The 14,413-nt window shown below is 44.4% G+C and overlaps 1 protein-coding gene across 1 annotated transcript; it reads right to left on the bottom strand.

Moving 5' to 3' along the window:
- Positions 1-6,015: 6,015 nt before the first annotated feature.
- On the bottom strand, positions 6,016-8,073 carry LOC115671103 (GATA transcription factor 12-like). The gene is made up of 2 exons (XM_056320953.1): positions 7,593-8,073; positions 6,016-7,097 (listed from the first exon to the last, which is right to left on the bottom strand). Exons 1-2 carry the CDS (start codon positions 7,983-7,985, stop codon positions 6,309-6,311), a joined length of 1,182 nt encoding a protein of 393 aa, XP_056176928.1. The 5' UTR covers positions 7,986-8,073; the 3' UTR covers positions 6,016-6,308.
- Between the last annotated feature and the right edge of the window lie 6,340 nt (positions 8,074-14,413).

Here is a 14,413-nt window from a genome sequence, read left to right on the forward strand (position 1 = left end):
GATAGTCTATTATTGCATTGGAATCGTTCTTGGTGACATTTCCACCTTGCACCCAAAGAAGAAAAATAAACAAGCTAGTAAAATTAATCAAAATCCACGCCTTAATTCCGACTGATCATATTATCCGCGCCATATGCATTCTAGCCAATTTCCACATTTTAATTTTGAAGCACATGTTTTCATTGGCCGGCTTCTCCACGTATCACCGCCGCGTGACATGCCTGTTAAATGAAATGCATTTTCATCGATGTGGGGTTTGGTGGATATATACAAATTGGATATAGAAAAGCACGAGTTTAATTCGAAACAACTTGTTTTGGAGATTCATTGCCATGCCTGGGCAATTGTGGGACTAATAAAAATTTTGAGGTTCCGTTTGATTCACGAAACAAAAATAAATGAATGAAAAATAATTTCATCGTCCACTAAAATGTTTAAACATAAATTGTTTAGCCTTATATAGATCAATTAAAAGTATTTGAAAAGAATGGTATAGTAAAGGGAGGACATTAAAAGTTTTTCGAAAATTAAAAAAAAAAGGAAAGAAAAAATGAACGTGGGAATGTCCGCCATGCATGGAAGCCCACTAACTTCCTCTTGTTTTACAATAATATAATCGGGATTGTTATTAGGTCCACCGCCGTTTAATGTTTGGATGAATGACATGCGTGTCCGGGATTAGTTTTGTAAACGAATCCTCTCACCTACAACCATTCAACGGCGAATGTGTGACTTATATCTTTTTCAACGGCAATGAACTTCGTGAAAATCCATTCATATGCGCGTTTATTTTGCGGAAAATAAATTATTTAAAAAATATTTTCCTAAAAACGATCGCTCACGTCGCTTACAAAAATAAATGGTTGAAGAATATATTTACCGTCCACGAAAATATTTGGACGTAAAATTGTCGTCGATACCGAAAACATCTTATCTTTCGTCGACCAATTATAGTGAGCGATACGAGCGTTCATTTTAAGGGAAGCATTTTTTAAATTATTCATCATTCCTCCCCTTAAGTTGTAATTATACATAATCCGAAAAATGCCCGCCTTTTTTTTTTTCCAGAAAAATACGCAAAGCTCACCACCGTGTCCATGCACGAAGCAACCCTTTTCACAAACCCAGAAAAACATTTTCTCAAAACTAAAAGATGGTGGTCGTGTCTCTGAGAATATGACACCAAACACACCAGAAAATGAAAAAAGAAAGAAGAAAAAACAGATCCTCTGGCTCGCTCAGTCACTGACTCATCCACGAGGAGCTTGCAAGTAGCGATGAAGAAGATGGCCACATGCATGTGACCACCGCAAACTTTGCTCTCCTCCTTTCTATTTCTGCCACTATCTTTTTAATTTAATCATAACGTACGAAATAGATTATCTCGAGCAATTTATTTAATATGATTATCATAGCAATGACACAGTAATCTCAGCAGCATCTTTATCTTGCTCAAAACTTTGCAGCCAGCCACTGCCTTCTCCCTGACGGATTCCATGGCGATTTCATTCTATTTTTCATCCTGCCATTTCCGAAGGGGAAGATGACGAGTGCATGCGATCTTTTGCAGAGAAAAATGGTTGTCTCTGACTTTATAGTATTTAAAATGAACAAAGAGAGAGGTGTTAAACAATTAGGGCAACAGAGGCATCTGGATCAGCGTTGCATGGGATCGTGCATATACTGTCGAGTGTCGACCTTTGATTATATAATCAAGAAAATGAAAAAGAAAAAAGAAAACTTCCTCTGTCTGCTGCATTTATCAATGAATAAATAAGATTAGGCTGGTGGAAATGGAATCCAAAGATACCCGATGGGAGACCATGGTGGTACAATATTACTGGAACCAGAGGGATGCTGTGAAGTGTCATAAGAGGTTTCACTAGTGAAATTGGTACATAAGGAAGTATAAGTATCACATTAACAAATGTGATTGGCTTCCGGTATGCTAGATGAATTAAACTTTTTTTTTTATAAAATATCGACACCCGAATTTCGGGCAAGACTAATCTTTTTGAGTGCATGTAAATTATATCGGTAGGGCGTCGTCCGTATAAGGACGAGCATCGGCCCTCGAGATGATTACTCTGAATGAGAGACGTTATGATTCGAATGTGAAATCTACAAGTGCAATGGCCTTGTTGGCATTTTGCGATAGAATTGGTCGGATTACAATCAAAATGCATCAATTACCCAAAAGAAGTTAGCGTGCAGAAATGATGGAAATCAAATTTCACTTATGTCATTGTAAAGTTCAACAGAGATAGTGCGAGGAAATAAACTTAAAAAGGACAATTGCAAAAACCGTCTTAAACCTAAAGTTAGCACACACATTTTCGAAACCATCTTGACTCTTAAAAACTTCTAATTTGCATCTCCTCCTTCAAACTCAAAAGACATTTACCCCAAAACCCTACCCCCATCGCTTTCCCCTCCCTCCCTCTTCCTCTACCCTTCTACTCAGTCAGGCTCACCTCACAGCATAGTCTCTCTCTCTCCACCCCTTGCCGTCTCTACCGCCTCTGCCCGCCACCGCCACTGGTGCCTCTCGTCACTGCGATTTGGGTTGCCCAACCTCAATCTAGACCATATCCGAGGCAGCAACCTTCACCACCCTCGGTCCGAGGTCGGCAACTGCCGGGGGGCTAGGGCGGGGCCGGCAAGAGATTGTGGAGGAGAGAAAAGTGTATGTTAGGGCTTGTGAGTTTTTTTTTTTTAGGAGGAAAAAAACGACGATTTCTATAGATAAGTGGGGTCTTAACGGTACAAATTAATATTAGCAATTCCAAATTACGCACTCATTATCGGATGCTATGGAATACACGCTACTGCAGGATTGTGCGAAAATATAGAACAAGCAAAATACAAAAACTCGTTCTAGGTTCTCCAATTTTTGAAACCTGAAACCTACCCTGCATATCTTAGAAACTAAAACTGGATATGTTTCACCGGTCCGGTTCTCCGGTTCTCAGTTCAAGTCTGAAATCATGTTCACCCCAATATTACATTTGCGGGTGCAAATTTAACAGGAGGAGCAGTAAGTAAACAACACGCGCCGAGAGCGGAACTAGCCGGGGATCACGTGAACAAAAAGAGCCACGCCCCTCCGGAAGAAACGAAGCGTCGAAGCCCAACCGGAAACCGTCCCAACCGAGGAACACCAGAAACCGCAAGCCGATGACCCGACTGACCGCTCGCTCTCCCTCCTGAACATTCTTTGCACCCGTGGCGAATCCCCGCCACCGGTTATCGCAGGTCACCCCGTCACTAAATCCCATGTAGATTTCTAAGGGTGTGCACGGCAACGATTCTGTGCTCGGGAACTGATTCTGCTAAAAAATGATTCTTTTTTATTCTGTGGCCGGGAACAATTTCTAAGCATTTGAAGGCGTTTGGTAACTGCCTAAAATTTCTATTCTTAGGATAGAAAAAGAACAGAAATGCGTTTGGTAACTACACAAAATTTCTTTTTATTAATAATATTTTGAATTTTTTAATATTTGTTTCTTTTTTTTCCTTTTTTTTATTTTTTTCCTTAGCCATGGTCGGCGAGGGCCACGATGCCCTCGCCGCCGCCCTCGCCGGTCGCGATGGCGAGGTCGACTTCACCTTGGCCGGGTAAGGCCAACCTCGCCGTCGCTGAGGGCTGGCGAGGCCGACCTCGCCTAGATCTGGCGAGGCCAACCTCGCCGTCGTCGGGGCCGACGAGGGCCGCCCTCACCTGCCTTGGCCGGTCGCCGGTGGCAGACCGGGCAGGAGATGAAGAACAAATAAAAAAGGTAGAAGAAAACCAAGAAGAATCAGAAATGGACAAATTGTTCCAGAATCAAGAAGCTACTTTTTTTTGCTTCTTGATTCTGTTCCAAAACTGATTCTGGGAATAATTTTTTCCAAATTTGTGCTCGGGCACAAAAATTTTAAATTTCTGTTCCCAAACTGATTCTGAGAACAAAAGAACAAAAATTATCACTATTTAGCAAGTTGCCAAACGCCCCCTAAGATTAGCACCACCGGCAACTCCACGACGAGCCCCCACGTGGCCGAGCGTCAGTCACGCGCTTGTCAGCGTCGCGTCCGCGCGTTCATTTCATGTGATCACGTGCCTCGGAGACGGGCGAAACGTGACCGGCAGCTGAATACGGCGTCGTCCGTGCTTTTCTGAGTAAATGGCTCGGTGCCCAGACACGTGACTGCGCCTCCCCCCTCCTTCTTCTATCGGTGGTGGCCGCCAACGCTACTAGAGAGGAAAGGGTTGAGAGAGATTGAAAATGCGAAAGTCTCACAACAACTCAACCTAAAATATCAGTCTAATTTTATTTTTCCCGAAAAAATTATTGCCTAAGAATGATGACGGGATTGAAAAGAATAACTCGGATTTCAATTCCTGATATATAACGTGGCGAAATTTAATGAACTCTCGATATAGCTCCTAAAAGCAGGCACGGAATTTCACGAACCCTAGACGTTCACTTGAGCTATGGCATCATCGTGGACGCCGTACGACAATCACACCACGTGTGGTGTCGTTTCCCCCGAAGATTTCGCCAATGAAATATGGCTTTTGGGGGTAGAAAAATGCTGTGAAAGACCGGACAATCTAGCTTGACATATTGCATGGAAAAATCAATTATGGTGAAAGCAGTTCCGTGTATATTTATAGCATCGTTACCCGTCCGGGAAAAATGACTCGTTTTAATTTTTAAAAAAACGAGAGAAAATTGCACATTTAATGTATAGCTGTGTGTAAAAGAAAAGATTAATTCTCTCAACAAGCTCCGAACAGACCTAGCAATTGCCCATGACACATTTGCAATTCATGCATTGTTGTCCAACAGCGCCATGCTTGCAATGCATGGCATGTTTCCTCCCCTACTTTACGGCAAAGAGATAATGCAATGTCCCGCGAGGTGTTCCCGACGTACGTTTCCAACACCACAGCACACATATAATGCATAAATAAATAAATACAATTTCAAAAATAAAATAAAAAGCATAGCCTATTTTTTCTGCGACGATTTTGATTTCTCGTTACGAATTTCCCTTCAACCATTTCAGTAGCGCAATCATAGCGCTAAACCAAAGGGGCAAAAGAGAGTCGACTTCTTCTTTTTTCCTTTTTATCGTTATTTGGGGGGTTGACCTCTCTTTAGCAATGATCAGATGCTATATCCATTAACTACCAATGAAATTCATTATGGTAGGCTCCTTTAGCCATTAATGAAACTTTTGACCCAGAAAATTGTATTTTATTTTTCTCATTATTATTGTGACTATGAATTGCTTGAGGACCCATTTGAATAATGTGCATATAACTCCTTCCCTAATTATGCTTTCTTGTAGGGGAACTGAAATGAGAGCCAACTTTGAATTGATGCATACCCACAAAGAGGGCAATACAACATCGAGTGCTGTCCTTCTTGGAGGCCATACAATGTTCAGTCCACACTCAAAAGAGCAATGAAGATGAAAGTATATATCAAGAAAAAACGAATAATGTAGACATATAGTAATTAACTTATGGGTTGACAAAATTTCTCGTGTTCGCGCGTGTTCTTCATGGTGCTTATACATCTACATGAATGTTCATGCAATGAAGAAGATGCAGTTCATTGCGCGCGTAAGGAAAGTCAAATTAGGGCGTGTTTGTTCGAGTTTTATGGGCTTTCGCACGTTTGGCTTTCTGAGAATGATTGATCAACAGAAAACCATTTACGATCAAAAGAAAAATATGCACGCTTAAAGTTAGGAAAATGGATGCCTTAACCTGCAAAAGGGGAAAACATTTTCTTTCATCACGAAATTTTCCCCGAAACAGATACATCCTTAGCTTCGATTTGAATTGCTCATGTTTAACCTAACCGGGGATGTGGACATAATTGCGCATACATAAAAGAATGTCAAATTTTTTGCATGGATTCTTTATAGCTCCTAATTCAGCAGCAAGTGATCGTTCCTGTGGAACAAAAGAGAAAAAGTGTTGATTTCGTGCAATCTAATGCACTTTACACGCAATCCTTCGTGTGTCCCCAACAACAAAAAGCAAGAAATTCAAATTAAAAATTACTTGAATTTATCAAAAGAAAAAAAAAAGTGGGTTTGCAGAGTAATTGCTAGCTTAGCAAAAAGCTACTCCTCGAGAGCATGAAGCCAAAAAGTTTATAAAAAAAAATAAGAAAAAAAAAGTTCTGCAATTCGAGAAAAATCAAAGTTAGGAACTAAATGAACTTAGCAACTTAAAAAAAGAAAAAAATCCTTCAAACTCGGCTTGTTTCGTTCACTTCACTACACTCGCTCTAAGGTTATCCTTGCTACATCAGCTGCCGGAAGTCGGGCCCCACGTGTTGGTGGATCAAGTAATCCTCGCCGTTGGATACGTCGAAGACCATGTTCTGGTGGTGATGGTTCTGAAGGAACTGCTGCTGCTGCTGCTGGTGCAGCTGCTGAGCCCTCTGGAGCTCCTTCTGGCGCCGCAGCTCCAGCACCTTGCGGTGCGAGTTGGAGTGCTTGGTGAGCATGAAGGTCGGGCTCGCCGCGGGCCGGTACTCGGGCACGAGGCGGCCCGACTTGTACCGCACCCCGCACGCGTTGCACAGGGTCTTCGGGCCCATGGGCCCGGTGCGCCACTGCGGCGTCTTGTCGGTCTGGCAGTGCAGGCACTTCCGAGCCTCCCCGCCGGGCCCGTCCGGCCCGTCGAGCCCCCCCTGCTGCGGCGGCTTCTTCTTCGGCGCCGCCCGGACGGTCTTCTTGCCGGCGACGGGCCGCGGGGCTCCCGGGAGGCCGCCAATGCCGCCGCCGACGGCGGCCACCTCGTCCTCGGGCGAGGGGTCGGCCTGGGAGAGCACGAGCAGGCGCGAGGCCCAGCTGCCCGGGGCGGCCCGCGAGCGCTTGCTCCGGGCCTTGCCCGGCACCGACACGTCGGGGTGGAATATCGTCGGGGCACCCCGGTTGGGCTCGGGCTGGAACTCACGGGTCGTCTCGTAGGCCGCCTCCGGCCGGGCTTTCATTCCGGATATCAGCTGGAGCTTCTGGAGGTCCTCGCTGGAGAACGATTCCTCCGCGAAGTTTGAGAGCCATTCGAGCTCAGCTAAATCATCATACTGCAAAACAAATGAACGAACACAAATCAATAAAACTATAATCATTATCAATAAAAATCACTCTTTTTCATCTCCTAGCAGATACACATAATCTAAGAAAAAACAAGAAATTCTTCAACATTCAACAGCCCCTTCTTTACGTAAACTTTGAACACCATTTCAGCTCCTTTTTCAAGCTGCAGCATTCCCTTTTCCTTGGCAATCTAAATGGAGTTGATCAAAAGCAATTTAAATAAGATTATTTCCTTATAATAATTACGTTTAACCTAGTTTTTCTTTTTTATATCCCGGTGCTTGAAAAGTTTCACGTGAATTGAATTAACGCTCCCGCAGTTTTTCAATATTATCGACTAAAAAAATTCAAAGCACGAGAACACTAGCAGAGGACGTACAAGTAACGTATCATATAAAGCGAATTAAAATATATAAAAAAAAGGTGATCTTTTTTTCGCGAGAATTAACGTGAGCTGTAATTTCGAAGGGATGATAATTTACCGGAACGCACAGGTCACTGGAGAAGTGACCCTCGGCGAAGCCGCGGCAGCTGCCGCCCATGCCGTCGGCGAAATTCGGGTCGTAGCCCGAGAAGGAGGAGTTGCAGCTGTCCACGGCGGTGACGTTGGAGTCGGTGGAGCTCCCCGTGACGTTATCGAACGCCCCGTCGCCGCAGCCGCCCCCGCCGCCGCCCCCGCATCCGCCGCCGCCGCCCCCGCCGAGGGCGTCGTCGGTGGTGGAGAAGTCCAGGAGGTCGTCGACCGTGAAGGGGTCGCCGCAGCCGCCGGCGGCCTTGCCGTCGAGGGAATGGCGCCTCTCGGGGGCGAATTGCGGGGAGCAGAAGCCGGGCTGGAAGAATTCCGGTGCCTCCATTTTGATCTCCGGCGCTTCCATCCTCGGGAATGGCCCCTCCTCCTCCGAACTCAGATGCCAAGAAATAGAGAGAGAGACAGTGTGGCTGGCGTGCGAGTGTTCGCGAGGAGAGAGAGAGAGGGGGAGGGAGAGGAGGAGGTAGAGAGAGAAAGTTGTGGTTCTGAGGAGAGAGAGAGAGAGAGAGAGAGAGAGGGAGGTTTTATTTGCGTTTGAAGGGGACAGGCGGACAGCTGAAATGGTGGAGTTTTGACGAGAGAAAAACGAAAGTTAAAAGGGCAAGAAAAAAAACAAAAGGTGAGGAAAATAAGGTGCGGTGGGGGGGAAGGAGTGGAATCAAGAAGCCGCAAAAAAAAAGAAAAAAAATCTCAGAGAATTTTTTTAATTTCGCTTTTTTTTTTTCGATTTTCCCCAAAAAGAAATGGAGGAAAAAAAAAGGGGGTAAATTGAAAATTAATTTTTCAGTTACATCGATGCCCTTTTGCTTTGGGGGACCTCCTCCTCCTCCCTTTTTTTTTTTTTTTGCCTTTGGTCCTCCCCCCTCTGGCTTGGAGACACTTTCTTCTAATTTTTTTCGTTTTTATTTTTATTTTCGCGTAGAATAATATATCGAGGGTGATTATTATTATTATTGTTATGGATTAAGTTTTTTTTTCTCTCCATGCGAATGGCGATAGAGAATTGTATCACGTGCTGCCGATTCCGCGAATATATACGCGTAAAAGGGTACACAGATGGCTTCGCCTTATAAGGTATTGAATCTCGAGAGATTCGCTCTGGACTTGCCATATTTTCGTGGGGACGGATTTTTGGATATGGTTTGCGACATCATGTCGAGAGATAGATGGCACCATCTACCAAAGATGGTGTAAACGTGATTGCTCTTGGATAGGGCCACTCGCATTCTAAGTAAGGTGGTGGAGATACGTTGAGCACCTACCAAAAAGAGAATTTTAACATTTTTTTGCCTTTTTTTTCTATTTTTTATTTTATCGGGACATTTATTTTGCTGCCGAAATTATGTAGCCCCCTCTTCCGACAATAATATATTAACTCTTTTTTCAGATGGCTGGCTGAAGATAGAGCGGATAACATTGAATTGCAACCAAACTTGAATTGAGCGAGGAGATAAAATCCATTTTTTCTGCACTTATAAAAAAAAAACCCTAGCATAATTTCCCAAAAAAGAAAAAAAAGAATTCGGTTGAGTAAACCAAAGAAATGCTAAAAGTTCAGCCCGACCCAAAGGGCTCTCTAATTGTGTTTACGTTCGACGGTCCATGTTATCGAATCATAATCACCCTTGCAATCCATTTCGATTCACATCTGTGATGAAACGACCCAATTTGTGCTAGCCAGGTAAAAAATCGAATAAAATCAAAACAAGGGTTTAATTTATTTTGGCAAGTACATATTCTGGCTATATATTTTTTTTTATTTTTATTTTTTATTTTTTGATAACCGAGGTGTCCGGGCCAGCTTGCACGCACCTCGACTATTCCTCGGGGGGAGACTAGCACAGCAACCCACTACCATTGCCCCCCCACTTAAATCACAAGTCTTCGGTGGAGAATCGAACCTGGGAATAGGTCGCTAACCACACAATTTCAAGTACGCCCTAACCAACTGAGCTACCCATGAATGAGTATATTCTGGCTATATTGTGTCGTGTTGTGTTCTATTATCTCGTATACAAATTGAATGACCGATCGAGTCGAGTATAGTAGATATCGGGAAATCGGGGGCACGTGCACGGGGTGATGACGTTGATGATCACGCCGTTGTACAACCATAATCACTGCACGTACCCGCACACAATCATTTGATCCCAATGCGGCCCCCCGGCAATCAAGTACACATTGCTTAATCTTGCAGCCACTGGGCAATTCCGTAATTTTAAACAACTAATCTTTTTCCCCCACCCCACGAAGCCCAGGGTCAAAATGGCGAATCCCCCCCCATTTTTCGCGGAGCAAATCAAAATCAATAATTTAAAATCTAAAAATCGAAAATCTCATTAATTAATTTCCCAATTAATTAATTAATTAAAACGTTCAAAATTCAACCCCCCCCTCCTCCTCCCTCGCGAACCGATCTAGCAGGTTTGTCGCTACCGTCCAAGTCCACACTCCAGCCCGATTCCTCTGCTTCTTCTTCTTCTTTTTTTTTAAAAAAATTTCGGGAACCGTGCTCTAATTTTTGCGGATTTTTCTTTTATTATTGTTTCCTTATTTTTCTCTGATTTTCGGACAATTTTTTTAAGGTTAAAATCCGGGGATTATTATTGTTAATTTAATCTAAGCACCCGTTCGTTTCGACACTTTATTCTACGGGTGGGCGGGGCCCCCACTTGTCAGCACGACGGTTACAGCTCGGCCCACCGTCGAGATGGACGGCCGGGATCTCGCCCACGTGTCTCGCCCTGCGGGGGAGCCTGCCAATTCGGTGTTCACTTTTCCTGCCCGCATCGCCACGTCGGACCGGGGGGGAGGAGCGAGGAGCGATTCTACTGTTTCGAAATTCGGGAGCAGGGGCAACGTGGTTCCAAGATCCGGCTCTAAAAGAAGATATTGAAATGATTTTCCCGTAATTTTTAGAAAATATTTCCGTGGTGATTTTTTTATTGAAAAATTTAGCTGAAAAACAATGCAAATATTGCAGTGATGTTGACATCGGTCGTATTATTATGATATAAAGTACTTAGATGGATCTGAAGTACGTAATCGGAATGTCGTTTTTCTCGATAAGATAGAGCGATTTGTAAGATTGGAATATCAAAATGCGATTGAAAAAGAAAACGACTTCTCAAGTTCGCATTATTATTATTGTAGTGTTGTAGCGCGATATCATTGGTCAGTTTCCGTGCGCAAATTATGATAATTCTCGCACGTTTCTTTGGAGGTTTATGGGTTTTTAAATAGTACGAGGTACCCGAATCTTCCATTTGACCGATTCCAACAAATATACACGAGAAGTTTATGTTCGCCCACATGCATCGGATTAAAAAGCTCTACTATAGGGGAGACGGAGTTGGCATTTGTTGAGTTGGAGAACGACGTTCTGAACGGGGAGAAAAAGTGTTTCGAACATGAAATTTGTTTGCACATTTTCGAAATCAAACGTTCGATTGCTCGGCTAACCCTTTTCGAGCGTTCGGACCTCTTATTTTTCGTGCCCTATTGGTGAAGAAAGAGGGAAAGTCGTGCTCTCCATGTGATTTTTAAAGGTCGATCTACAAATCGAACTAAAGAGAGGAGGAGGAGGAGGAGGAGGGAGAGAGAGTCAAATGCCCGAGTTATTTGAGTCAACTCGAAACGTGCATGCTTTAAACTTCGATATCACGATTCCCGTGCATATTGTATCGAAGCAAAGCGATGGCGAGATGCCATACATTTTTATAAACCAACATATTGACTTTGGTGTAATAATAACATTGATAGAAAACTTTCATATTTACCCATGCTAGAATCTCCAACGTCTAGCCAAGCTATCAAAAGATATCCGTCGATTTAATAAAGGGAAGAAGCCACTGAAAATTACGAATTACGCCTATTGTGATACACATTACCGTAAATCCCAAACTTGTACCTGTGTGACGCATTTACCCTCCGTTAATGAATACAGTTGAAAATCTGCTTACACGGACGCCGGAAAGCAAACGGTGTGACACGGCGCCCCATGTGACTTAAGTGAAATAAAGACGACGTTGTTATGGCTGGAAGATCATCTGACGGAACCTTGACGGAGGGTGAATGAGTCATATAGGTACAATGTTGGGGCTTTTTACATACCAGAAAAAAGCTTAGGATAAACGTATCACAGTGGGTATAGCTCGAGATTTCCGATGTTATTAAAAAAGAGTTCGAGATAAATGTGCGACAGTAACCCTAATTTAAAATTTTTGATGGTTTTTGTCCCTTTAATCAATACAATAAAAAAAGAGCATTTAACCTCGTGATTGTGAATACTCCAAAGTAAATTCCTTGAGCATAACAAGCACCGATCCCCATGAACATTGAAACTACGTACTAGAGCCCGGTCACGATAAAGGATAAGATATTATCATCTTTCGTATTTATTGCCTTGCTTGTTCCATACTTTGCCACCTTTTTTCATTTCTTATTATTTTCACATGCTTCGATTTATCAGCTTTTTTTTTTTTTTTACTTTTTTCCCACTTTTTTGCTTGAATTAAAAGGAAAGGCTGAAAAAGAGAGGGCACCCAGGCCGTTGCTTGGCCAGGAGGTTTCATCTACCAGGAGAGACGAGGACCCCCCTTTTTATAATTTTTTTAATTTCGATTTATTCCGCTTTTTTTTTAAGCGAGATATTTATTTATTATCGGCGTTCCTTTGTTTTTTCTTTTTGCGATAAATGTTAAAAAAAAAAATAGGGGCGAGGCGGTACGGCGGTGGGGTCCCCAAAGTGCACGTGACGGAGCTGGAGGAGGGAGGGGCGGTGTCAGCGACCCCACGTGAATCCAGAACCGACGGTGGTCAATGCCACGTGGCGATGCTGACGTCAAGCCACCCCCGCCCCCCCTCTTTCATCCTGAGGGGCCGTATTCATTTTTCCAAGGCGCGAGGGCACGTGCCGGGGTCACGTGCGTCCCACGGGCGACGGAGCGGGCGCGTGTCCCCGCCGGTGGCCGGTCACGTGGGAGTGGACGTCCGGCTTTAAGTGGTTTCACCTTCGAAGCTCCATGGTGAGTTGGTCTCCTTTTTTACCGAGGAAAACGATACAAACGATCCCCAAATTTTAACTAAATGTGTAATGTGATTATTGAATTTTTAATTTGTTTGATGTGATCTATAAACTTTAACCAATTTGCAATGCGGTTTACGAACTTTTAATTTGTTTAATTGAAAAATAACATTAAACATTTTCGTATAGTTCATGGATTAAGTTGAATGTATACCAAAAATTCAGGGATTACATTGAATAAATTGAAAGTTCGTGGACCACATTGCACATTGAGCTAAAGTTCATGAACCATATTAAATAAATTAAAATTTCAAGGATCACATCACATATTTTATCAAAGTTCAGGGATCATTTATGTCATTATACCTTTTTACCTAGGTTAAAGTTGGTTATCACTTGTTAAGTATTTTTTTTTTTGCCTGGAATGATATATCACTCGGGTTTGACCAAAGTCTACCTCATTAAAATTTCGATTCAATGGTACAATTGAATCAGGCTTCTGAGCTCTTTCCAAAGGTATCTAATTTGATCAAATCGGATGATAGATCACGAGGGCTACAAATGATAATCATTTTGTTTCTATTTTTTTGTTCTAGAAACAAGTTTGGAACAGAAATCCGTTTGGTAATGCATTTTCATTTTTCGATTTCTAGAACAAATTTTGATTTCAGAATTAGGTTTGGAATAGAAATGAGAAGTAAAAATTTTCTACTTTTCTATTTCTGGAACAAAAATGAGAAATTCTTCTCATCGCTCGCCCTCGCTACTAACCGGTCGCCTATCCACCGTCCATCGCTGCCCACTTGCTGGCCGCCGCCTCTCGCTGTTCGCAGTCTCCCCCCCTAGCGTCGGCCGGCCACCGTCTCCCACCACCGGCCACCCTCCTTCCGCCGCCGCCCTCCTCCCACCGTTGCCCACTGTGGGCCGCCACCCACTGTTCGCCGCCCACCATCTCCCACCCTCCTCTAGCCGCCCTCCTCCTGCCGCCGCCCCCCTCTCGCCACCGGTCGTCGCCGGCCTCTTGCCGTTACCTGACGCCGACCGCCTCCAGCCGCCGTTCTTCGCACTGGCCCCGTCGCCTTCTGCCGCCCCTTCGCCCCACCGTCTGCCGCTCGCCATTCGCTGCCACCATTCGCCCTCCTCCCACCCTCGCCCTCCTCTCGTCGCCCGCTTCCCACCGTTGCCAGATGCCGGCCACCTCTAGCCGCCGTCCTCCGCACTCGCTGCGTCGCCTTCCGCAGCTACCTCCCCCCACTGTCCGCCCTCCTCCCGCCGCCGCCCCCCTCCCATCATCTGCTTTCCGCCGCTACCCGACATCGGCCACCTCCAACCGCCATCCTCCACATTGGCCGTGTTGCCGTCCGTTGTCGCCTCCCCCCACCGTCTGTAGCCCGCTGTTCGCTACCACTGTCCGCCCCCCCTCTCGCCACCGGCTGTCGCTTGCTTCCTGCTGCTTCTCGACGCTAGCCACCTCCAGTCGCCGTCCTCCGCACTGGTCGCGTCGTCGTTCGGCACTGCCTCCCCCTGCCATCCGCCACTCGCCGTTCGCGGCCCAGCGTCCGCCGCCATCTACCCATCGTCCACTTGCCGGTCACCCGAGAGGGAAAAATTTTGTACCGTTATCAAACAAATTTTTGTTTCGGGAATAGAAATTTTGCGTCGTTATCAAACGTGTTTTTTTCTCAGAAACTCGTCTAGGAACAAAAATAAAAATGCTAGAAATTGATTTTTAAAATAGAATGGTTATT

Source organism: Syzygium oleosum, unplaced genomic scaffold (genome assembly GCF_021117445.2).
Source record: "Syzygium oleosum isolate NSW1041296 unplaced genomic scaffold, Sole_v2.1 Sole_v2.21, whole genome shotgun sequence".
Lineage (NCBI taxonomy): Eukaryota > Viridiplantae > Streptophyta > Magnoliopsida > Myrtales > Myrtaceae > Syzygium > Syzygium oleosum.

Bases quoted from the DNA above. Each gene is read 5' to 3' on its own strand.
- LOC115671103 (XM_056320953.1), bottom strand. From the start codon at position 7,985: ATGGAAGCGCCGGAGATCAAAATGGAGGCACCGGAATTCTTCCAGCCC. The intron at 7,098-7,592 runs GTAAATTATCAT...TTTGTTTTGCAG, and splicing joins CCAGTGACCTGTGCGTTCCG to TATGATGATTTAGCTGAGCT.